Below are 26,021 nucleotides of genomic sequence, written 5' to 3' on the forward strand. Positions count from 1 at the left end.
TCCAAAAAACTTCTCACACCACGAATAGGCCGAGGAGTTGGAAAATCTGTGGCTGCTCTTATTTTCTGTGGGTCAGGGTGGCCTCCATCACCATTCACTAGATTCTCTAAGATTTTTGTTTCTTGGGAGAGTGAAGAGGCACTTTTTTGGGTTCAGGTGGAGACCTACAGACTGTACACACTCCGACATGGTTGTCAGGCAGCTTAGGTGGTCTTCCAATGTCTTTGAATAAACTACAATGTCATCCAGATAGTAAACACACATCATCCATCTAAGGTGTCAGTGCAGGATGCCATCTACGTCTGAAGGTGAATGGAGGACTACACAGTCCAAACAGCATAGCTTTGAACTCATAGAGGCCATCAGGAGTTATGAAAACAGTCTTTTCCGAGTCGGACCCATCTACTGCGATTTGCCAGCACACTTTTAACATGAATTTTAACTCACCATCTCAGATTTTGGTGAAAATTGTTACAAAGCAAGCCTACATATAGATTAAGAGAAATACCCAATTTTATTAAAATCTATTGACCCATTTTTAAATATGTCACTGTGAAGTTGTAAAAAATCACCAAAAAACACTACGCTGCCATAATTTCACATTGCTGTGGTAACTATCCTAATTAAACTAAAACAGTGCGAGAGGTGTCATTTTACAGAATTTTCCACGAGCTTTCCAGTGAGATGCAGCACATTATGGGATCGAGATAATTTTTTTTTTTTTTTTTTTTTTTTTTTTTAAATGAAAATTTAAATTTGTAATTTCTCAAAGTGTATCTTCAAAAATTTTTTTAAATTTATTTAATGCTTCACATTATTGTTAACTAATTCTTCAAGTGTGAAATCAGGACTGTCATGGGTTCACACCTCTGTAAAACTTCAAAAATTCACATTTCACCAAAAAATGACACTTTTGTAAAATTTGTAGATTTAAGTGGATATGTACATAATTTACCAGTAAATAAATTTACATTTTTTCATAAATTTATTTGTAATATGTGTAAAAGTCACTAGTGACTGTGTGATTAAATATTTGATCAGAAGTACTAGAAGTAAGTTTTTAATACAATTGTAATCTGTAACTGTAATGATTAAGATGTGATTACTATATGTAAAAAGGACAAACTGGGATAGAAACTCCAGTTGTTGATTCCAACAATCATAAATAGCTAACTGCTATTATTGTAGCTGTCCAGGTTCTGCTATGCCAGTTCAGGGTCAATTCATCTGTAACTGTGAGTCTGGAGCTGTTATGATTCAGTTGCTTTAACCCTATAAGTCTTCATGCCGATTTAGTGGCAGTTGGATGTGAATGTTGTTGATTAATGTGGTGATACAAGCTTCATTAATATTTTGTAAATTGTTGGTTAGTGAACAGAATTGTTATGAAGTTATTACTCATTGTTTCAGTATATTGTTGTAGGTTCTGTACAGAGTCATTTACAATTTTAATTGCTGGTGGCAGTGGGTAAGGAAAAAAGATATTGGACTCTGCAATGTTGCAATCCTTTAAAGAAACAGAATCATTCAGTGAAAAAATTAGAGAGAGTAAGAAATGTGCCTGGATGGATGTATGATATGTTCCCTGATATCCCAAAGATATCAAAAATTCGTTATAGCAGATTGGTTCATTGACAAATATTCAAGAACAAAATTAGTTGTTGGCATCCCACTTAGTAAATGAATCTACTTCATTTACTTCCAGTACGATGGACGTGGAAGAATTATGGGCAAATTTTAAACACATTGTAAATCACGCATCGGAGAAGTATGTGCAAAAAAAGTGGGTTATGGACGGAAAAGACCCACTGTGGTTTAACAGCGCAATTCAGAGAATGCTCAGGAAGCAAAGACAGTTGCACTCGCAGTACAAGAAAGATTGGGAGAATGAGGACAGGCAAAAGTTAGTAGAGATTTGTGCTGCTGTAAAAAGAGTGATGCACGAAACATACAACCACTACCACCATCATACCTTAGCAAAAGATCTTGCTGAAAACCCAAGGAAATTCTGGTCTTACGTAAAATCGGTAAGCGGGTCGAGGGCTTCCATCCAGTCACTCACTGATTAGTCTGGCCTGGCAACGGAAGACAGCAAAACGAAAGCTGAAATTTTAAATTTAGCATTTGAGAAATCTTTCATGCAGGAGGATCATACAAACATACCGCCGTTGGAGTCTCGTACAGATTCCCATATGGAGGACATAGTGATAGACATCCCTGGGGTTGTGAAGCAGCTGAATGGGTTGAAAATAAATAAATTGCCAGGTCCTGTTGGGATTCCAATTGAGTTTTACAGAGAGTACTCTACTGCATTGACTCCTTACTTAGCTTGCATTTATTGTGGATCTCTTGCCCAACATAAAGTCCTGAACGAATGGAAAAAAAATGCAGGTGATGCCTGTATATAAGAAGGGTAGAAGGACGGATACTCAAAATTACAGACCAATATCCTTAACATCGGTATGTTGCATGATTCTCGAACATATTCTCAGTTCGAATATAATGAATTTCCTTGAGGCAGAGAAGTTGCTATCCATGTATCAGCATGGCTTCAGAAAGCATTGCTCCTGCGAAACGCAACTCGCCCTTTTTTCACATGATATCTTGCGAACCATGGATGAAGGGTATCAGACGGATGCCATATTCCTTGACTTCCGGAAAGGGTTTGACTCGGTGCCCCACTGCAGACTCCTAACTAAGGTACAAGTATATGGGATTGGTTCCCAAATATGTGAGTGGCTCGAAGACTTCTTAAGTAATAGGACCCAGTACATTGTCCTCGATGGTGAGTGTTCATCAGAGGTGAGGGTATCATCTGGAGTGCCCCAGGGAAGTGTGGTAGGTCCACTGTTGTTTTCTATCTACATAAATGATCTTTTGGATAGGGTGGATAGCAATGTGCGGCTGTTTGCTGATGATGCTGTGGTGTACGGGAAGGTGTCATCGTTGAGTGACTGTAGGAGGATACAAGATGACTTGGACAGGATTTGTGATTGGTGTAAAGAATGGCAGCTAACTCTAAATATAGATAAATGTAAATTAATGCAGATAAATAGGAAAAAGAATCCCGTAATGTTTGAATACTCCATTAGTAGTGTAGCGCTTGACACAGTCATGTCGATTAAATATTTGGGCATAACATTGCAGAGCGATATGAAGTGGGACAAGCATGTAATGGCAGTTGTGGGGAAGGCAGATAGTCGTCTTCGGTTCATTGGTAGAATTTAGGAAATATGTGGTTCATCTGTAAAGGAGACCACTTATAAAACACTAATATGACGTATTCTTGAATACTGCTCAAGCATTTGGGATCCCTATCAGGTCGGACTGAGGGAGGACATAGAAGCAATTCAGAGGCGGGCTGCTAGATTTGTTACTGGTAGGTTTGATCATCACGCGAGTGTTACAGAAATGCTTCAGGAACTCTGGTGGGAGTCTCTGGAGGAAAGAAGGCGTTCTTTTCGTGAATTGCTACTGAGGAAATTTAGAGAACCAGCATTTGAGGCTGACTGCAGTACAGTTTTACTGCCGCCAACTTATATTTCACGGAAAGACCACAAAGATAAGATAAGAGAGATTAGGGCTCGGACAGAGGCATATAGGCAGTCATTTTTCCCTCGTTCTCTTCGGGAGTGGAACAGGGAGAGAAGATGCTAGTTGTGGTACGAGGTACCCTCTGCCACACACCGTATGGTGGATTGCGGAGTATGTATGTAGATGTAGATATTGTAGAAAATCTTTAAATGACAATGAAACAAACTATGTTCCTCCACCTTCAGCTGTTATGGAGACACTAAATACATCTCTTCAGGAATTAGGTGAGTCTCCTCTACATAATACAAAACTTCAGATGAAGCAGTATTCCACCAAAAAATTGAAAACCATTGAGTTAGTGCTTAAAAAACTGTTATTTACTAAAGCAGAGGATTCGTCAGAAAATGAATGTGGGTCACTGGAATAGTATGTAATAGGTAACCTGAAAGCTAGTTTTTGTTCAAGTAGTAGGAAAAAGAAAGTAATGCTACTAACTTGTTTGCCTGAGTCTTGGAGTATTAGGAAGATAATGCATGAATTTAATGCTCCCAACTACGTGGTATGCCAGGCAAAAAGGCTTTTGAAGGAAAGAGGTTTATTAGAAATTTCTGATCAAAAACCGGGAAAGAATTTGTCACGAGAAGTTGTGCATACAGTGCATAATTATTTTTATGAGAATGACATAATAAGCATAGGAATACCAGGGAAGGAAGACTGTGTAACTGTAAAGGGGAAGATGGAGAGAGAACAGTAATATCTGAAAGACTTATTTTGTACAATTTTATAGAAGCATATAAAAGTTTCAAAGCTACATTTCCAATGATGAAGATTGGGTTTTCTAAATTTGTAGAACTGCACCCAAAACACTACATTTTAGCTGGTCATAGTGTAACGCACTCAGTATGTGATTGCACTACACATCAAAACATGAAAGTCATGTATCTTAAAAAATGGAGAATTGACCTTTTACAAACACTGTTTGGCAAAAGTGCTGTGCAACCCAGCATAATTCCACTGCATTATGGAAAACTGTAGTTCTTGCCCAGGAAGTGATGCAATAAAAAGAACACTACAAAGTACATTTAATGATAATGTGGTTGAAAATATTACTTTTTGACAGTGGGTTTCAGTAGAGGGATGCAACTTAGAAATAATGCAGAAGACCTGACTGGAGTTCATTGAATCATTTTCTGAAAAGACTACACAGATACTCCATAATTTTCTAGCAAAGCAAGGAAAACTTGAATGAGGGGGACTGTGTTGTTGTACATGACTACTTCTGGAATTACATTTTTATGATCCAAAATGAGGCCCAGGGTTATCACTGGCCAAGTGATCATGCAACAGTGCATCCCTTTTTTGTGTATTACAAAGCAGAAAAGAAAACAGAGCACATGAGTTATGTCATAATTTCTAACTGTCTTAGAGCATAATACCATAGCAGTTTATTGTTTTCAAAAAAAGCTAGTTCAGTTTTTAAAAAAGTAATTTCATACTGTTATACAGAAGATATACTACTTTTCAGAGGGTAGTGCAGCCCAGTACAAGAATAAAAAGAATTTTGTAAATTTATGCTTCCACCAAGATGATTTTAGCATTAAAACAGAATGGCATTTTTTGCCTCTGATCATGGAAAATGACCTTGTGATGGTGTCAGTGGCACTGTTAATAGCTTAGCAACAAAAGCAAGTCTGCAGAGCCGTATGACAACCAAATTCTAACTCCACAACTACTTTTTGATTGGCCAGTTAAAAACATTACATCCACACATTTTGAATTTTCAGCACAAGGAGCGTACATTGAAACTGAGAGATATCTGGAAAAGTGCTTTAGTCAATCTATTTCCAAAAAAGGGACACAGAAGCTACGTGCTTTTATACAGATTGCATCAAGTACATCAAAAATATTTGTAAAGACTTTTTCAGAGACAACAGTATCAGCTGTTGATACAGATACAAAATCTTCAGAAATGCTGGCTTTGAAAGGCATTCGTGGATATGTTACTGATGTCTATCACGAGAAATGGTGGTTAGATTATATTTTAATGAAAGACAAAAATCTCGATGAAGTTTAAAGTTACTTTCCTTCACAGAGCTGGCCCATCACTGTCTTGCGCATATCCTATAATTCCAGATATTCTGTAGTTATCTATAAATGATATTCTTTGTAAGGTAAACCCAGTAACAACAACAGGAAGAATATGTTAGATACCCGGGGATGAAACTATAAAAACAAAAGAAGCCTTTAACAAGAAGGTCAATCTTCAAACACAGACTGTTTAAATCAAGTTTTGCTAGTGACATCTGGAACGTGTGTGTTAATATTAAGTTTGAGTGTGTATATAGATGTATTAAGAATGAAATTATGTATATTTCTGCTTAAATTTCTGTGAATTTTTGAAATTTTATAAAGGTTTGAACTCATGACAGTCCCACTTTCATAATTAGGGTATTAGTTAGCAATAATGTGAATCATTATATACAGGATGTCTCACCTAACTCTGCCACCTCTAAAACCGAGCGAGGTGGCGCAGTGGTTAGACACTGGACTCGCATTCGGAAGGACGACGGTTCAATCCCGCGTCCGGCCATCCTGATTTGGGTTTTCCGTGATTTCCCTAAATCAATCCAGGCAAATGCCGGGATGGTTCCTCTGAAAGGGCACGGCCGACTTCCTTCCCCATCCTTCCCTAATCCGATGAGACCGATGACCACGCTGTCTGGTCTCCTTCCCCAAACCAACCAACCAATCTGCCACCTCAAATATCTCTGGAACAATAATAGATATTCAAAAACAATTTTCACCAGCATGAACATATGGCAGGGGCTTAGGAAACCAAATACTATGTGAAATTTTAAAATGTAAACAAATACTATTTTCAAACAAACATGTGTATTTTTAAATGGACACCATCTATTATTTCGTATGCAATTCATAGCATGAAAAATCACAAAAGTAATGGCATTGGTTGTACAATATGTCAATTACAGCCCGAGAAATTGCAAAGGGAAGTTGACGCTTGAAATAAATGAGGCACACAGTTAGCGCACATCCTGAGACTCAAGAGTGCACCTCACACTGCCTGTGTCAGGGGCTCACACAATGGGAAGGTGTGCACAATCCACAAAAATAAACAAGTAACACATCCAACACAAAGTTACGTTTTTCAGATTGTAAATGTATGTTATTCTAGCAAACTGACAACTAGAGCTACAGTTAGAGATAACACACTTGAATTCACTTTGCTAAACACATTTACTAGTGCTGTATCACCCACAGAAACTGTGTTCTTGTGCATTACATCCAGCATAGAAAATACACCCACATCTTGACCAATGAAACTGTGTCACATCCACATACGTTTGAAGTGCCCTCTGTTTGCGTCAATATACGTTTGCAGACGGGTAACGAGAGAGTGTTGCACAGATTGTAGAGTTTCTACAGATATTTCTGCACACACCGCAGTAATACGATGTTGCATATCCTCTGCTGTCATTGGGGGTTCTTGATACACTCTGTCTCTCACTGCGCCCCAGAGAAAGAAGTCTAATGGCATCAAGTCGGGGGACCGTGCTGGCCATCGCACAGTACCTGCCTGCCCCATCCACCTATTTGTAAATGTCGCATCTAGAACGTCTCTGACAACTTTTGCATTGTGTGCGGGGCATCCGTCATGTTGGAACCACATTTATAGATGAGCTTCCAGTGCTAGATCCTCCATGAGGAGTGCTAGTGTGTGTTGAAGAAATGATGCATATCACTGTCCATTCAATGTTCCGTGGTAAAAATAGGGACCTACAATACAGTTAGCAATGATACTGCACCAAACATTGACACTCCACTGTCGTTGCTGAGAAACTTGGTGAATCTAGTGGGGATTTTGCACGGACCAGTAGTGCATGTACCACAGATTCACATTACCATGATTTGTAAATGAAGCCATGTCTGTAAAAAATATATTGCTTAGGAATACTGGATTACCTTGCAACTGCTGAAGTGCAAAATGACAGACTGCAGTGCTGGATTCAAAGTCATTCCTGTACAGTTCTTGGTGCAGTGAGATATGGAACAGATGAAATGGTTGCCGATGCAAGATTCTGCACACACTACTGTGGCTTATTCCTACACCTCGTGCAATTTCTCATACACCCACCTGAGGACTGTGCGCTACAGAAGCCAGAACAGCAATTTCGTTTCCATTGCCAGTCGCTGGCGTTGTATGTCAACGTTTTGCGGGAGCCCATCTTCCTGTTTCTGTGAGTGTCTTGCAGATGTTGCCAATGGTTCAATGTCATGGACACAGCCAATCTGGGTAGTGTTCAGCATAGTGTGTCACAGCTGCGGCTGCGTTTCTGTGACATTTGCCGTAAATTAAAATAATATCTAGTTTTCTTCATTACTGAAGGTCGGCATATTGACTAGATGACGGCAAATGTAACAAGCCACAAGAAAACAGGTTTCAATGTAGCAACATATGTGACTTTCGTTACAGTAGGAGAGGTGTTCAGCAGACCCGATTAGGAGACACTTGTACACTGAAGGTAGAGCATGCTGTGGTGATATTTGTATGTTTTACGGCAGGATACAGGTGCCAGTGCAGCCAACCCCTGCTCTGAACACAGTACTACATGTGATGCATTATGTCAGAAACTGTGACGCCATTGCTATCCTTTACAAGCCACATATTTCAAAACTTATGAGGTTGATAAACGTGAAACCAAGTGTGCTACCACTAATTGTACATCTAGTTGTCATTTCACAACAATAAACATTATGCGCAGGACAGCTGTCATTCTGATACAGCATTATTTGACACATTATAAGAGGTGGACCAGTTCAAGTAAGGTGCAGCTCAAGAAGGGGCTAAACTATCCCCCTTTAGGAGTGCCATCAATGAAATATGGGCCAATGATGTGTTGTCATACAATACCACACCATACATTAACGCTCCACTGACGTAGTATGTCAATCACATCACGATTACTGGCAGCGTGAGGTGCACGCTTGAGTCTCAGGACGTGCGCTAGCTGTGTGCTTCATTGATTTCAAGCATCAACTTCCCTTTGCAATTTCTCGGGATGTCACTGACGTATTGTGATGCAACCAACACGATTATTTTTGTGATTTTTCATGCTATTGGTTGCATACAAAATAAAAGGGGGCATCCATTTAGATATACACAAGTTTGTGTTGAAAATAGTATTTGTTTACGTTTTAAAATTTCGCATAGTATTTGGTTTCCTAAGCCCCTGTCATACGTTCATTCTAGTGAAAACCATTTTTTAATATCTATTGTTGTTCCAGAGATATTTGAGGTGGCAGAGTTAGGTGAGACACTCTGTATAATTTTTTGAAAGGTTTTTGAAGATGTGCTTTTTGAGAAATTAAAAATTCGAATTTTCATTTTAATGTGAAAAATCGCCTTGAACCCATATTCTGTTGTATATTGTAGGAAAGCTCATGGAAAATTGCTCAAAATAACACCTCTCCCACCATTTTAGCATAATTATGAGAGTTGCTACAGCAATTTTACATTGTGATGGTGTAGGGTTTTTTGATCATATTTGACAACTTTACATTGCCATATTTTCAAAATGAATCAACAGATTTTAATAAAATTGGGTATTTTTCTTAATGTATATGTTTGCTACCTTTGTGCCGAGTTTCATCAAAATCTGAGATGAGTCAAATCACTGTTAATTTAAGATAGAATTGCCTCAGTGTCCTGTCTGGATTTCCATAGTTGGACATACTTTGCTCCTTTCAAACAGTCTATAATGGTGTTAATGCACAGCTGTGGAGAGACAACATTCTTTCTGATTTTGTCCAGTCATCGGTAGTTGACACAGAAACACCATGTGCCAGCCTTCTTTTTCACAAGGACTACAGGAGAGGACCAAGGACACTGAAGGTTCAGTGATGTTGTCTTGCAGCGCCTTCTCCACTTCCTCCCAGATTATCCGTCATACAGTCAGTGACACACTGTATGAGTGCTGGCAAATTGATGGATGATTCCCAATGTTGATATGGTCATTTACGATGGGCCACTTGGCCTGCTAATTCTCCACCCCGGATTTGAAAGCAACCAAAACTTGATGCAGAATAGTTATTACTTGCCAACATTTTTCCTCAGACAGGCCATTTCCTATTGACATTTCATTAGTAACTTCCTCCACTGTGTTGTCTGTAATGGTAACAGAGCACAATATTTCATCAAAAAGGTGCCCTTTCTGGACTGGTCCGGCTGTCCCTATGAACATATCCTCAGGACTGAGTTGTGGCTGTTTGTGACAGTGATCTAACGTTCTCCTTCACCACATAAAATGCTTATGATCATTGCTGGCATGTAAATTTCTTTTGTAAGCCTGAATAACTTTTTGCAATTGGCAAAAGCTTCTCAGTTTAAATGAGCTACAATTGCCCAGAGCAGTCTTTGTTATATGTGCTTGTCAGAATAGCTTCATCATTCTGGGGCTGTGATCTTCTACAGTCTATGACAGCTTGCGGTGCCTGTGAGATTGTCCGTCACAAAACAACATTATGACTGCATTATGTTAAAATGGCAAATTTGAAGGACTGTTTTCTGTCATTGATAGTTAATCATGTAAGACATGTTCTTGTTGGCTGGGTGTCTTTCCAAGTTGCGGCCTTCAGCACTACTGCTTTTGTAACATGAAACACAGTTCTCTTTAGCTGATGACAATAAGCATCTGACATTAAAGAAAAGGAAGCAACTACATGGGTTGGCTGTTGGTGGTGATGTTGATTAGGTTTTCTGTCATCGTGGTAACTGTCATCCATGAAGGATTTTCGCCTCTCGTGACCTAACTTCCATAGATAGTTACCTTGCTTAGCTTTCCTGAAATTGGTAGCTAGTCAAACTGTGGGTACCCAGCATGAGGAACAGCCCCAGGAATGGCTCCAGCATGTTGGGGAGCGACCTGGGCCCTGGTTCAGGAATGAGTTTCATCTGAGAGGTCGACTATAATCATCTGCAATTGACTGACATGAATAGTGCTGTTGTGATGTTCTAGCACTTGTCTTTTTTCTGTACAGTAGTGTATAACTTGTCTAGGGCATGCATGGCAAAAACAGACTGGTGTGTCGTCCTCCATCCTCTAAATGTCTCTTCTTATGTGGAGGCATTTTGCTTGGCAAAGGAGTGTTGGGAGGGTGCTGTTTTGTCGTTTGGCAGTGGCTATGTAAGTCTGATTTGGCTGAGTTCATTCTTCATAGCACATTCGACTGGTGGCAGAGACTAGTGCCAAATATCAATGCACCTCTTCTTCAACATTCTCTTATACCTTCTAACATGTAGGGTGAACATTCATTGCCGATGTCTCTTGTATACTTTGTCAGACAGTTTTGGCTGTCATAAAATGCTGTATCATCTCTTCTCTTACGATGAGATGTATGAGAGAGGCAAGATCATTGTGGTCTTTCACAATTCCCATAGCAACTACATTTGGGAATTGATCATACCTCCTTTGTGCGACTTTTTTTCTCGATGTTTGCTACTAGAAGAGCTCGGTACATGTCTTCTTTTATTTCTTTCATCAAATGTGAGATTTTATTGGTTTCTGTCGTATTTGGGTTCACAATGTTGCAAAGGGCCAAAACATTCTCTATATATGAGTAAGACTCTCATTTCGTCATGATGTTGGGTCCTGTTATTCAATTGTTCTTCTGCTATGTGGACTTGCTGCTGATTGCTGACATTCATTTTTTTTCAGTTTGGCTTGGTATTTGCCTCAGCTATTGAGCTTCTCTCTATTGTTCTTGAACAATTGCTGGGCTGCTCCATCAAAGTAAAAGTATACATTCACCAAATGCATCATGTCATACTACTTGTTGTATATGGTGACTCGATTGAATCCTTTCAGCCATTTCATCAGGTTTTGACAGGTGTCTCTGGAAAATGCTGGTGGATGCCTGATGTGCAGCATACTTTATGCTGCCTGATGTGCAGTGTACTTTATGCTGGCTTAGAATCCATTGGTCTCCTGGATATAAGAACCTTTGGATTGATGTACCGCTTACATTCTGAGTCCTGTCTGTGTAGGCAATGGATTTTACAGTGTCTAATTGGAGCAATGGTGATGTAGATGTTTCGAAGTACCTGTCATTGCCACCAAATAGTGTTGCATTGAAACAATAGTCAGATCTGATTCCAAAAACAGGGCTGTCAATGAAATACATTACGTAAAACTGAAAGAACATTTATTATAAACACCAACATCCAGTCAGAACAGAACTGATCTCCTGGTTGGAGAGTGGAGTTATTTATACAGACATCGAATATTCCAGACTATACAAACATTACAAATATAAGATATTTCAAGAACCTTTCAAGAACCTTCCAGAAATGACAAATACTAAAAACAAATAATTGCTGGTGGTCGGGTTCGAACTGATGATCTGCAGCCAGCACCAACACCCTCACATTTACCTCAAATTCTAAAATATAATTTAATGTTTCTACATGACGCATTACTCTTATTTTTTGCTGTCGTCTTAAGGTTTTTGTTTTTGCATCATTGCATTTGTGTTGACTGTTTCTTATCAGTGTGAGAGTTATCTTCTGGCATCATCCACTAAGCAAATTTCATCTAAGATGTGCCTTTTATGGGCTCTGTAATTTACTCACTTCTCAAGGATAATGAAAGCATCATGACAATTTTTTTTTTTTTAAAAGTAATTAATTGGTATGCTGATGAATCACAAATCTTTCAGTAAGCCCAGATTTAATGCAGTGATGATTTGACCTGTTTCTTTTTCCATCCTGTTTCTATTCACTACTCTTTGGTATATTTTCCCTTGCTGTTGTACAGTCAGAGCAAAGCATACACTAATGTTGCAACAAGGAATATGTGTCATGTCATCGTGTCTTTTAAGTGGTTTGTTGCATGGCATAAGCAGATAGTTTTGGTCAACTATTAAGCTGCATTTACACTGAGTTTAAAGACACATTTCTGTGTGCAACTTGTTGCACAACATGTTGGCAACATTGTTCGCTGTTCACATCCCATCGACTCTGGCGTCAAACATTTCTACATACGTATTCACTTTGTTGCTACGCAGAACTGGCAGCAAGCATTTCATATTGTGAAGAGGAAGAATTAATGGTATGTTGCGCTACATTAATAATACTTGATGAATAAGCAGTCAAAGAAAAAGACTTAGTCATCATTTGTGGACAGAAACATACTGTAGGAGACGTGATGGTAGTGACATCCTGTGTGAGCTGAATTTGGAAGAAGGTTCTGGTTTTCATAACACCTCTAGAATGTTGTCGTCTGATTTTGAAATTATGATGAATATCACAGTGCCAGTTGTTTCTAAGAAAGGTACAAATTTCAGAAAAGCAATTCCTGTAAAGCAAACACTAGCTGTTACTCTTCATTTTTTAGCAACAGTAGATTCCTATCAAAGCCAGCCATATATCAAATAGTTCCTAGAGTTTGTGAAGCTTTGACTGAAGGACTATCTAAACGTAATTTGGTTATGGTAGTAGCACTGAAACAGATATTAATACAAATTATTGTTTTCAATGCAGAAAACTTCTTTAACCTCAATGTTGCTCTCACTTGCAATGAGTATGACAGGGGAAACTGCTGTTGATGATCCCCCTGCCACCTCTATGTTTAGTACTGACTGCTGCCTCCTGCATACATACATTCATTTCTGTCTCATAGAAAGCATTGTGATTTGTTTGTCATCACCCTTTTGTAGGGTGGCAACTCATGTAACTCGCTGATGGCAAATTTTCAAAGTCAGATTACAAATCCTATTGTTGTTACTGTTCCTGTGGTATTGAGAAATAAGAGACTCCATTGTTTTATCTACTTTAATGCTGCTGGTATTGAGCAGTGCAGCAATGTTTTGTACGGAGTCATGCTTATGTTTAATATTTTTATACCTGTGACTTTGAAGATGCCAGAGCCACTCCTCTGCCTCATAGAGTGTGACAAGTTCATAAATTTTGCTTCTTGTCCACTCCATTTCTTAAAGGAACACATGGAAAGACAATGTGCAACACTGCAGACTGAAAAAGAACAAACAGTAGTGCTTCATAGCGGCATTTAGTGGTGGCAGGCCAGGAATGTTGTTCCTTTGATCTGTACTGACACAGCCATGGAACATTGGTTTTGAGCTGCCAACATGTTGCAAACTTTGGTAGCCCAGTACTAGCAGTGAACAATGTTGCAGAACGTGTTCCAAACTCAGTGTAAATGCGCATTTCTGTGCACAGAAGCACATGTGTTGTTGCTCTATGGCTTAATTGGGCATCTAAGAGCATAGCTTACCTGATCAATTCTTTAAATCAGTAGCTTATATTCTAGTTCATTACTTTAGAAATTGCTAAAATTATCAACAACATTGATGTGTTATCATTTATTGCATCAACATATTAAAAATTCTTCAGTTTTCTTTTTAGTATGGTATAACTTTTTCTTGTTATTGGCAACCATAATTACATTTTGATAACAGCAAGCATTGATGTTGTTATTGAAACAAATACTATTTCAATTTTTATCAGCCATTGGTGAGATTCTCAAATCCAGCATGCTAAATTTCTTCATTTTCATTTTTGGTTGCTGACAATGTGATTTTGGGTTTAACTTACTTACATATTTGAAGGTATACACATGTGCAGTGTGAATTATTCTGCAATTCAGCAATTTGCTATAAATATCATGGTGGTGGCAGTGGCAGCGACGGCAGTAATGATGGTAGTGGTAGTCTTCAGTACAAAGACACTTTGGTGCAGCTCTCCACACCAGTCTGTCCTGAGCAAGTCTCTTCACCACTGCATAGCTAGTTCATGAACCTGCTTACTGTGTGTGATCCTTAGTCTTCCTCTTTTCTCCGCAGTTCGATTCAGTACCTCTTCATTAGTATTACAACCTACCTTCCCATCTGATCTCCAGCACTATTCTGTAGCACCACATTTCAAGAGCTTTATTCTCTTCTTCTCTGAACAGTTTACCATTCACATTTCACTTCTTTACAGTGCTACACTGAAGATAGATACCTTCAAGAAAGACTTCCTAACATTTATATTTGATGTTACCAAATTTCACATTCTGAGAAAAGTTTTTCTTGCTGTAGAAGCCTGTATGACCAAGGGAAAAATAAGTGCTGCCTACAGGAAAATTAGAGAGACTTTTGGAGAAAATGAAAGCAACTATATGAATATTGAGAACTCAAATGGCAAGTCCATACTAACAAGGGAAACTCCCCGTTGCAACACGCCCCTCCCCCTCAGATTTAGTGGTAAGAGAAGCCCAGTGCACAGTCCATCAAAAACTGAACACAGATCAAGCACGAAAACGGGAAGAAGGTGTACAGGACTCTGGAAAAAAAAAAAAAAAAAAAAAAATAGAAACAGTGAATGGTCCAAGAACAAGAAGTGCAATGTAGAGCAGCCGCAAAGAGAAATGGCATCATGGTTAAGGTGTTGGACTGCAAAGTGGGCGAGCCATGTTCCAAACTCCGTCATGCCAATTTTTTTTAAATTTTATTTATTTATTTTTGCTGTTCACTTTATTCAAATTTTTGTCTGTGTCATGGTGTAACATCCATTTGCAACTGTGAGGTCTAAGGTGGGGACCTATAATGACAGTTGATTCTGCACAACTACTCTATTACCAGCCAAAAGGAAGTGGCTTTCGAATAGGAACCGCAAATGTTTGATGACAAAGCAACAAATTAACCAAATCCTCCACTGGAAAACATGTCTGGTGTGTTGTACAAGGCATTAGTGACAGTATGTGTGTCAAACGATATGAATCTCATATCAACACACCTGATTTGTACAACTGTTAAGTGAGGTATGCCTCTTTGCCTGATTTAGGTTTTCGTATGAATGTGAATGTATTCACTCCCAAGGAAATGATAAAGACAGAATAGTTTGTCACATAAGCTGCAACAAATGAATGCAATAGTTTCACAGTCACACATTTTCTATGTGCTCTGTCAAAATATATGTTGTTAATGTTTTCGAAGTTGTGTTCTGTTCCGGAAGTCTGGACTCTTGACATCCCTTGTTGTAACAAAGGTCACACCCGTTTATTTATTACTTTCATTTGTGTGAGATGTCTATGTGGTATCTTGCCTGCTCTCACTATTCATCACACTTACTTACAACGGTAACAAATTCTAACCACATGACTCATATTCTATAACCAATGTATAGTATTACATCTGCCAAGACTGCGGGAAGAATTTCAATGACCGGATGGACAGTTCGTAATGTTGTGGCAAAATATATAAATGGCATGAGGGATTTTGGAACAGAGGTTGCCCGATTGGCTGTCCAACACCATGACCACTTACCCACGATGCCATTACAGTTTCAGGCTGTTCTTTATTGCACTTCTTGTTCTTAGACTATTCACTGTTTCTATTTTGCTTTTTTTCACAGTTCAGTACACCTTCCTGTTTACATGCTCAACTTGGGTTCAGTTTTTGATGGGCTGTCCACTGAATCTTCTTACACTAAATCTGAGGGGGTGCGATGGGGAGTTCCCTTGTAAGCAAAGAAGGGAGAACTAAAAGGTGATAGAAATGTATAGAAGACCTATACAAGGAAAATGAAGACAGTGGTATAGAAAGGGAAGAGAAAATAAATAAAGGTGAGATGGGAGATTTGGTGCTACAAGAAGAGTTCGACACAACCCTAAAAGAAGTGAGTCAGAACAAGGTCCTGGAGTAGATGACAGTCTCTTTGTATTAATGAGTGTTGAGAAAACCGTTTCATGTGGTATGTAAGATACATGAAACATGTGAAATACCGTCATAGTTAAGGAAGAATATAATAATCCCAATTGCTAAGATGACAGGTGTGAATATTTATGAACCATCAGTTTAAGAAATCATGGTTGCAAAATTTTGGCATGAATTATTTACAGAAGAATGGAAACTGGTAGATGCCAAACTTTGGGGTTATCAGTTTGGCTTCCATATAAATATAGGAAAATGTCAGGCAATACTGACCCTACAACATATCATAGAAGATATTTTAAAGAAAGCAAACCTATGTTTATAGCATTTATAGATTTAAAAAAAGCTTTCGAACTTCTGAATCTATCAATCTTACAAAAACCCACACTGAAAAACCTTTATGAGCTGCATGTCTGTTTTCAAGAAAAAATCATATTGTGTTGTTCTTTGGATGCTGAGCATAAAAAAAGATCGTGAACTTATTGAGATTGTACCATTTTCTACTCATTATGGCAGAAACTCCCGTGGATAAAGGACAACTAAAAACAAAAAGCCAAATTCAAAGTAGTATTGTGCTATAGTAAGAGTTATTCTTTCCTTGTGCATGTTAAGATAACAGTGAGGAATATGTCCATTGTGGACAACCTCTGTATTTATTGGTGCACAACTTGAGGCTGTTCAGAATTTTAGTTGGAATGTTTTTACATTCCTCCAGCTTTGATATTTTTTAGGGTGTGAGGTGATCAAAGCCTCTGTGCTAAATGATTAACATGGTCCCTGGCATGGTCTCTAGATTAAGGTCCAGATAATACCCATGCCACTAAATTTGTGTGATGCCTTTGCCCTCCTGTGCCTCACCAACATAAGTAATTGTACTGGGGCGAGTGTTGAAAATGAAATGAGGTACACCACACCATAGACCACTAGAAAGCCAAACATATTCCTATCTTGATAAAGGAGTTTTCCACTATGACCAACTACATTACAAATATATGCGGTGGTTTTCTTACATTCTTCATGACAAGTGACCCAGACCATGAATCGGTATCCACTGTAATTGTCACGTTACAATAAGTTTTGTTCATGTTTATGTCTTCTTTGTCCTTTACATGTGAAAACACCAGAATCCCTCTGTACACTGAACTGGGATTCATCTAAACTTGTTCTGACCACCACCAGGTGGTGTGAGTCATAATGTTCAACATATCAGTGCATCTGCATGACAAGGCAAGGTTGGGTGACAGTGGAATGCTTTGTGTCAGCTGTTGAGATATCAGTTCTACACTGTCAGTTGTCTTTAAATGATGAGAAAAGAAGGCTCGCTGAAGCACTCTTTTTGCCACTTGGGCCTTGTTTTCATCTTCTTTGCCTGTTGTACATGTTTGGTGTCCTATGTAGCACTTGTACATAGCTATTTCTTTTGCTAACAACAGCATTCTTCACCTACTAACATTCCAACACAACTGCATGATGGTGGCATTTGGATCCATTGCAAGTTGCGTGTGTGGCCTTACACAATCCTTATCACGTTGGTGAAAGCCTGCGGCCATTCTTCAAGATGACTGTTCACTGTAGGTGACAGTGTGGCATACTTAGGTACAGACACTTGTAGTTTCAACCTATAGGCTAACTGCAACAGATTTTCCTTGGAGATAGGCTGCTAATCAATACCTTTTGCCTTGCAGCTACATACATGGAAATTTCAATCTACAGCAGTTGTGGAGCAGTGTAGTATTCCTGTGTATCACTCCATATTCCCAGCCCCTCCCTCTCTGCCCTGCTCCTCCCCCCTCCCCCCCCACCCCCATGTTGGAAAATAGACAGAAGAATAAGGAGAATAAAATGTTGCATATATTAAAGCAATAGTTGAAGGGCTTATTTCAGTAGTGGTACAAGTCCATTTTTGTTCATTGTGAGATAGAGTCCTAAAGTTAAATGAGTGCTGAAAAATCTGCAGTTGAGATACCAGAAATATTCAAGCATATGGCCTCTTGCTAGATATGAACCTTTCTCTCTGTTTGTTTGGATCATTAATTTCAGAAGCATTATAGGCAGAAAAGTGGAGGTAATGGACTTGTACCAACTATTGAAATAAGCCCTTCAATTAAAGTATACTTCTTGAAATTTGGAGGTGCATGAGAATTATATTATCTATCAGTCAGTCCCAAAAAGTTGGGAATGGACCATTGAATCATGTGAATGTACCCTAATAGGAAGAGCTTACAAAGTTTGTCACATTCATTAATGTCATTGGCAGTCCAAATCTGACTTAAACTGCTAAATACCATTAGCACCAGTCAGTCATGAAAATTTGAATGAAGGCAATGCAAGCAAAAAGGAAGTCAGGATTTAATTAAAATAGATGATGTGTGTAGTTTTTGTTTTATTATTATTATTATTATTATTATTATTTAGCATTTGATGCTGTTGAGTAATCACAAGCACACTATAAATTACAAACAGAAAATTATAAACAAGCAGTATAACAAACAAAACCAAAACTTAAGATCATTGTCAGGTTTTCCAACCACTCAATAGCTTTAGAACCAGTCTGATGCAGTTCGTCTAGGGATCAAGTGAAAACGTACAAGAGGCAGTCCTGAATGGTATTTGATATTGTCTGCACCACTTTAAACTTCAGTTACAGCTTGGAGTGTGACACCTGTTCTTCCTGTGCCACATCTGATTTCATTATGTTTGCTTCAGGTGGTGTGAGAAATATTCAAACTCCAGGTTTAATACTAGGGGTTTTGACTCTCAAAGGGCTTTGCTCAGGGTGGAGATGACCCCTGATTTCCAGGCAGCTGCAGGATTGAAATTGTTTGTTAACAGGCTCATGGGGGATTCTCCAGACTGGTTGACAACATTTCAGCTACCTTTTAGAATCTTGCTGGTTTATATCAAGTATGGGGAGAAACTGGTTCTAATGCAGTCTTGTTCATGACTGCATGAGCACTTGCTATCTTTATATGTCCCATAGAATGATGTTGGTTAGCAGAGGGAGCCATTTAACAGGCTGTAAGCAGAAGCATACCAAATAAATAGAATATGGCTTCTCAAAGCTGAACATTCACTAAGTGGAATCATAAATTGAGTAATACTTAGCTGATGATTAAATCAAAGTCAGTGCTGTTGTTCCCAGAATGTTTGAACTGAGTCTCCACAGATTTTTTAAAATTTTTTTTTTATGTATGATAACATAGCAGAACAGTGTGCTTCATCATTATGGCTTGTGTCTGCATAACTTAAATCAACAAAAATAAATCATAATTTTAATTGTTGCCTCATAATTAATTGCACTTCTTCTCTTTCTTTATCTTTCCAGGAGGAAAATGAAGATGACTTAGAAAAACTACGGCTTGCTGCTCTTAAATCATTGCGGACTGCGAAAGCAGTTCCTAAAGTTGTCAGGAAGTTTAAGAAGGCCAATAAGAAGTTTATTTTTAAGGGCCAAGGAATTCGAACTAACTGCTATAATGGCAAATCAATGAAAAAGGTACATCAGAAATATTGATTTTGTATTCAGTGTTCTATCATTTAGTATCATTGCAGATTCTGAAAATATGAAACCAAACTGTCTACAGGCTATTTAACAAAATACCTAAGTTTGATTGCAGTTGTGAGCATTTATATAATGCTACAAGTTTGTAAGTAATTACTTTTTTCTGGAAGAGTACTTGTCAAAAAGCTAATATAGCTATTTCTTAGACATTTTATGCCATTTGGAAAATGACTGAACATTTAATTGCAGCATATAGAAAGCTCCCTCTTATCTCCAACAATTGACAAGGCCAAGACCAAAGCACCCTATGTAAACAATGAAATGGAAAGTGGCAATCTTTACCACAACAATGTCAACAGGCCAGGATCAAAGACGGAGACAGTCCGAATTGCAACCAGAGAGGAAGACCAGGTGCCGAGCAAGGTCATTATCCAATAATCCATAGCACAGTGATGCTAGTAACAATAATACCACAGCAATACCAGATCTGAGTACAGAACTGACTGACAATTTGCCGGGTAGCTGTATTTATATCGGCCTCCGGGGACACTATTGGCAAGTGTATTCATGTGGTGAGATTAGTAGTGCTCTCATGCTATGAGCACAGCACCACAACTAGACTGTGCCCTCTATTGGCCATCTAGGTCCATTACCTCCAGCAGACATTCAGTTTCAACAGAGCTGGATACCAGACCTTCCATTTCCTTCCCCTCCAAAAAAGGTACGTACGGGCAGAAATGCCCTGGACTGTGCTGTGAGGGTGGAATGGAGGCAGGGGAAGGCCCAGTCCCTTTGGCTGATGGCTGTGCGCCGGGAGGAATTTTAGCAGCATCTATTAGGACATTGCTACCAATGAGCATGCCATAGGGTTCCACCAGTGAGTGGATGTGGAAATGATTGTTGGTGCAAGAGTCATAGACTGCTGCCACAAAAGCTGGCCATGAGGCAACATTGTTGCCAGACAGTGGTGGAAGAGGTGGTGGTAGGTGCAATGCATGCATTTGAGGTTGGAACTGGTTGTATTGGCCTCACTTGAGCCTCTTCTGTGTTTGGAATGATGTAACATGCTCCCAATGGGTGTCCACCACCATTTCTGGTGTCCAAGGGTCAGTACTCTCCCACAGGATTGGGCCCACACAGCTGTGCCAGGTGCATATCACTGGGTCAGTCTCTGGGCTCTGAAGATGTAGCAGGATCCATGGTTGTAGCTTGTGGAGGAACTTGGTGTGGCTATGATTGTTAATCGGCATGCTTCGATAAGTGTTAAAAATGTGGTGAGAGTAGACATAGTAACAGACAATTTGACAGCTTTCTTCATTTGCTGCTGAAAGGTCTGAACAAAACATTCTGCTTGACCATTTGAGGAAGAATGGAACAGAGGGCTGCAGATATGTTTTATGCCATTTTCCATGCAGAAATCTTTGAAGGCAGATGCCGTGAATAGAGGCCCATCATCGAAAACCGTGTGAGGCAACACTTTGATGCCCAAAACCTGAGTAAAGATGGTTAGGTGACGCTGGCATTAGTCATGGTGGATGCCACACGTACAACATATGGGTACTTTGAGCAACCATTCTGAATGAGCAGCCTCATTAATTTTCAGCCCTGGACCATTGCTTCAATGTTGCTGTCGATTTCCAGCCAGCACTCATGTCAGCGAGGTATAGCACCTTCATGCGAGACATCCTTCAGTGTTCCCAGTACAGCAACCTTTTTGCACAAGTCTGCCGGGATGACCAACTGATGCATGTCTGTCTCAGTATCCAAAAGAATGACATCATCGACAATCGAGAGTCTGTGAGAAATATGTTTCCGGGAGCTGAAATAATTTAACAACTGGTGGGTGAAGTTAGTTGGCCAGCCATGGGTCACGCAGTAGAGGGCAAAGTGCAAGGTGTGGTCCTGGAGCATGGCAGCGGTGCCATGAGCGGCCGTAATAGGGAGACCGTCCAATGTATGTTGCTGGTCAGTATTGATGTCGAAGCAGAGGACCTTTATTAGTCAAAATCAGGGCCAGGGCCAGTGGGTAGATTTGACAATGTGTTGGCATTGGAATGTAGTGCTGTGGAATTGTACTGTATGGTATAATTGTATACACTCAGGAATAATGCCCAGCACTGGAGGCATTGGGCTATGCTCCATGAGACTGAAACGTGGATCAAATAATGCCACCAATGGCTTGTGATATGTAATTAGGGAGAACTGTGGACCAAAAAGATGGAAATGAACTTTCTTTGTCAATGAACACTATTGCCAGTGCCCCCTATTCAATCTGGGAATAGTTTTGCTGTGCAATGGTCAGTGTCTTTGACGCATATGCTACTAACTGAGCTGCTCCCAGCCATCCCCATTCCTGTGTGTGAAGACTACACTGATGCTATACATGGATGCATAGATTGCAACAACCAATGGGTGAGCGTGAGAGTGTGGTGTGAGGCAAGGGGCAGATTTAAACATAATTTTCAATTGTGTAAAAGCCCAGTTGCAGGCAAGGGTCCAGTTGTAAAGCACACACCTTTTATGCAACTGATTGAGGAATTGTGCATTGTGAGTTGTGTGGGGTAAGAACATGGAATAATTGTTGATTTTACCCACAAAATCTGCAATTCAGGTAAGTTTGTCAGGTGGGGTAAGGAGACTGTTGCAGTGACATTCCAATCAGTTGGTCTTTATTGTGAGCCAGTGCCCCACTTATTCCACTTCTGACTGAAAAGACCTACACTTCTCTAAATGACAATGCAAGCCTACATCTGACAGGGTTGTAAAAAGTATACAGAGATTTTGCAGATATATAGTCCTGTGAAAATGAGACCATTCAAGTAATTCACGCAAGCCAGAATATGCTATGTCATCTGTTCCAGAAACCTTCAGAAAATTGTGCAGGTCAAGGCTATTCCAAATGGGAGCTGCTTGTACTTGCCCCAAACCAAAAGGCATATTAATGACAACAATGTTTTGTGATTCCTCAACTAAGGGTTAAGTGTTGGATGCTTTTAATGGCCACATGATCCTGCTGTGGCAGTTTTAGAGTCATTCAAAGATAGTCTATGGTCAGTAGCACAGGAATACCCAATTTATGCAGTATTAGCATGTGGTGACTTAAACCTACCGAGTATAGATAGCGACATCTGTGAATTCATTGCAGGTGGTACCATCAGTCAGTCTTGTGAAGTACTTCTGAACACAGTTTTCCGAAAACTGTCTTGAGTGGCTAGTTCGATAGCCCACATGCAGTGGAATTAATTTAGACCTGGTAGCTACAAACAGGCTTGACCTTATTAATAGCATCACTATAGACACAGAGGTTACTGACCATGATGTCATTGTAGTGACTATGTTTACTAAAGTTAATAAATAAATCAAAAAGGCTAGGAGAGTATTTCTGTTAGAAAGAGCAAATAAGCAGTTGTTAACATCCCCTTAGACAGTGAATTGACCACATTTAGTTTCAGTGTGGTGAACATAGAGGAATAATGGGCAAACTTTAAATGGATTGTTAATTGTGCTCTGGAGAAGTGTGTAAGTGGATTAAGGATGGGAAAGACCCACCACAGTTTAACAGTGAAATTTGGAAACTACTGAAGAAGCAAAGGCTGTTGCAGTCTTGGTTCAAAAGAGAACACGCAAATGGTGACACGAAAAAGTTAGTAGAGATTCATGCTTCTGTAAAAAGATCAGTGCGTGAAGCATAAACTGCTACTGCTATCATATCTTAGCAAAAGATCTTGCCAAGAACCTGAGAAAATTTTGGTCCTACGTAAAATTGATAAGTGGGTTTAAAGCTTCTCTCAAGTCACCTGTTGACTGGTCTGGTGTGGTAGTAGAAGATTGCAAAAGGAAAGCCAAAGCTTTAAATTTCGTATTTAAGAAATCATTCACATGGGAGAATTGTACAAACATACCATTGTTTGACCATGACACAGAATCCCCCCATGGAAGACCTGGTAAGAAGCATCCCTAGTGTAGAGAAACAACTGAAAGATTTGAAAGCAAATAAATCACCAGGTCTGGATGGAGTTCCAGTTCACTTTTACAAAGAGTACTCTACGGCACTGGCCACTTACTTAGCTTGCATTTATTGTGGTTCTCTTGTCTAGTGCAAGATACCAAGTGACTGGAAAGTAAGACAGGTGACTCCTATTTATAAGAAAGGTACAAGAACACACTTGCAAAATTACAGACCAATATCCTTAACATCAGTTTACTGCAGAATTCTTGGCCATATTCTCAATTTGAAGATAACAAATTTCCTTGAGAGGGAAAAACTCCTGTCAACAAATTCGCATGGTTTTTAAAAGCATTGCTCTTGTGAACCTCAGCATGCCCTTTTCTCCCATGATATTTTGTGAACTTGGATGAGGGACAACAGACAGATTCTATATTCCTAGTTTTCCAAAAGATATTTGACATTGTGCCCCATTGCAGACTGTTAATGAAGGTACAAGCATACAGAACAGATTATCAGACATGTGAGTGACTCAAAGACTTCTTAAGTAACAGAACCCAGTACATTGTCCTCGACAGTGAGTGTGCATGAGAGACAAGGGTATCATCAGCAGTGCACCTGGGAAGTGTGAGAGGACCGCTGTTATTTTCTGGATACAGAAATTATCTGGTGGGCAGAATGAGCAGCAATCTGCAGCTGTCTGCTGCTGATGATGCTGTGGTGAATGGTAAAGTACCACTGAGTGAGTGCAGGAGGATACCAGATGGCTTAGACCACATTTGTAGTTGGTGTGGTGGATGGCAGCTGGCTCTAAATATAGAAAAATGAAAGTTCATGCAGATGAGTAGGAAAAAACAAACCTATAAGGTTCAAATACAGAATTAGTAGTGTGCTGCTTGACATAGTTACATCAATTGAATATCTAGGTGTAACATAGCAAAACGATATGAAATGGAACAAGCAAGTAAGGATTGTCATAGGGAAGGCAAATGGTGAACCTCGATTTATTGGAGAATTTTAGGAAAGTGTGGTTAATGTGTAAAGGAGACCACATATAGGACAATAGCACAGCCCAGCTGCACGTAATGGTTGAATGGTTTGAGGCGCCATGTCACGGATTGTGTGGCCCCTCCCGCCAGAGTTTCGAATCCTCCCTCAGGCATGGGTGTGTGTGTTGTTTTTAACACAAGTTAGTTTAAGTAGTGTGTAATTCTAGGGACCGATGACCTCAGCAGTTTGGTCCATTAGGAATTCACACAAATTTGAACATTTGAGTACAGCCCACTCATGAGTAATGCTCAAATGTATGGGATCTGCACCAGGTCAGGTTAAAGTCAGACATCGAAGCAGTTCAGAGGTGGGCTGCTAGGTTTGTTACCAGTAAGTTTGAACGTCATGCAGGTACTATGAAGATGCTTTAGGAACTCAAATGGGGATCCCTGAAGGGAAGGCGACATTCTTTCCAAGAACCACTAATGAGAAAATTTAGAGAACCAGCATTTGAAACTGACTGTAGAATGATTTTATTGCTGTCAGCCTAAATTACACTTAAGGGCTATGAAGATAAGAGGAATTTGGGCTTGTAGAGAGGCATACAGACTGTTGTTCCTCGCTTGCTCTATTTGCGAGTGGAACAGGAAAGGAAATGACTATTAGTGTTAGAGGGTACCCTCTACCACGCACCATACAGTCTCTTGTGGAGTATATATACAGATGTAACTGGAGGTAAGCATCGCTAAGTACAATCTTCTCCTCTAACAAGTTTGGTGAGGAGGTCTTCTGGCCAGGGGATAGGATATGTTTCCGCCTGTGATTGAGCATTGATTGTAGCCTTGAAATCTTCATGCAGTCTGAGAGAAACTGTGGGCTTCCTCATGATAATTAGGGGAGTGACCCATGCACTAGATTTCACTGGCTCAGTAACCCCAGCAGCCTGGAGATGATCTAGCTCCTGATTTACATCAACACATAAGGTAACCGGAATTGGTCTGGTGCAGTAAAAGTGAGCCACTGCATCCGGCTCAAGGGTGATGTGCATCTAAAAGTCTGAGGCACACCCTAAGTCTGGCTAAAATAGAGATGCAAGTGCAGTACAGAGATCATCCAATTCCTGGAAAGGAGCTATGATTGACACGACCTTGACTTCATCAGAAATAGAAAACCCTAATGATGCAAAGGTGTTCAAATTGAAAATATTGGTAGCAGATGGGTGGTTGACCACAAGTAATGTGATAAGGTGCATAATGTTTTGTAGGCTGCAGTGACTGAGAGTTGCCCACAAAGAGGAGTAGAACCACCCTATAGGCCACCAAA

At 39.6% G+C, this 26,021-nt stretch overlaps 1 protein-coding gene across 2 annotated transcripts in view; it reads left to right on the plus strand.

Moving 5' to 3' along the window:
* The window catches only part of LOC124554914 (serine/arginine repetitive matrix protein 2-like), a 162,117-nt gene that overhangs the window by 19,360 nt on the left and 116,736 nt on the right, over positions 1-26,021 (plus strand). For both annotated transcript variants that reach the window (XM_047128604.1, XM_047128603.1), the window contains exon 2: positions 19,586-19,756. In XM_047128604.1, the coding sequence (XP_046984560.1) occupies positions 19,586-19,756 (171 nt within the window). The remainder of the gene's footprint in view (positions 1-19,585; positions 19,757-26,021) is intronic.

This window comes from Schistocerca americana, chromosome X, assembly GCF_021461395.2.
Source record: "Schistocerca americana isolate TAMUIC-IGC-003095 chromosome X, iqSchAmer2.1, whole genome shotgun sequence".
NCBI lineage: Eukaryota > Metazoa > Arthropoda > Insecta > Orthoptera > Acrididae > Schistocerca > Schistocerca americana.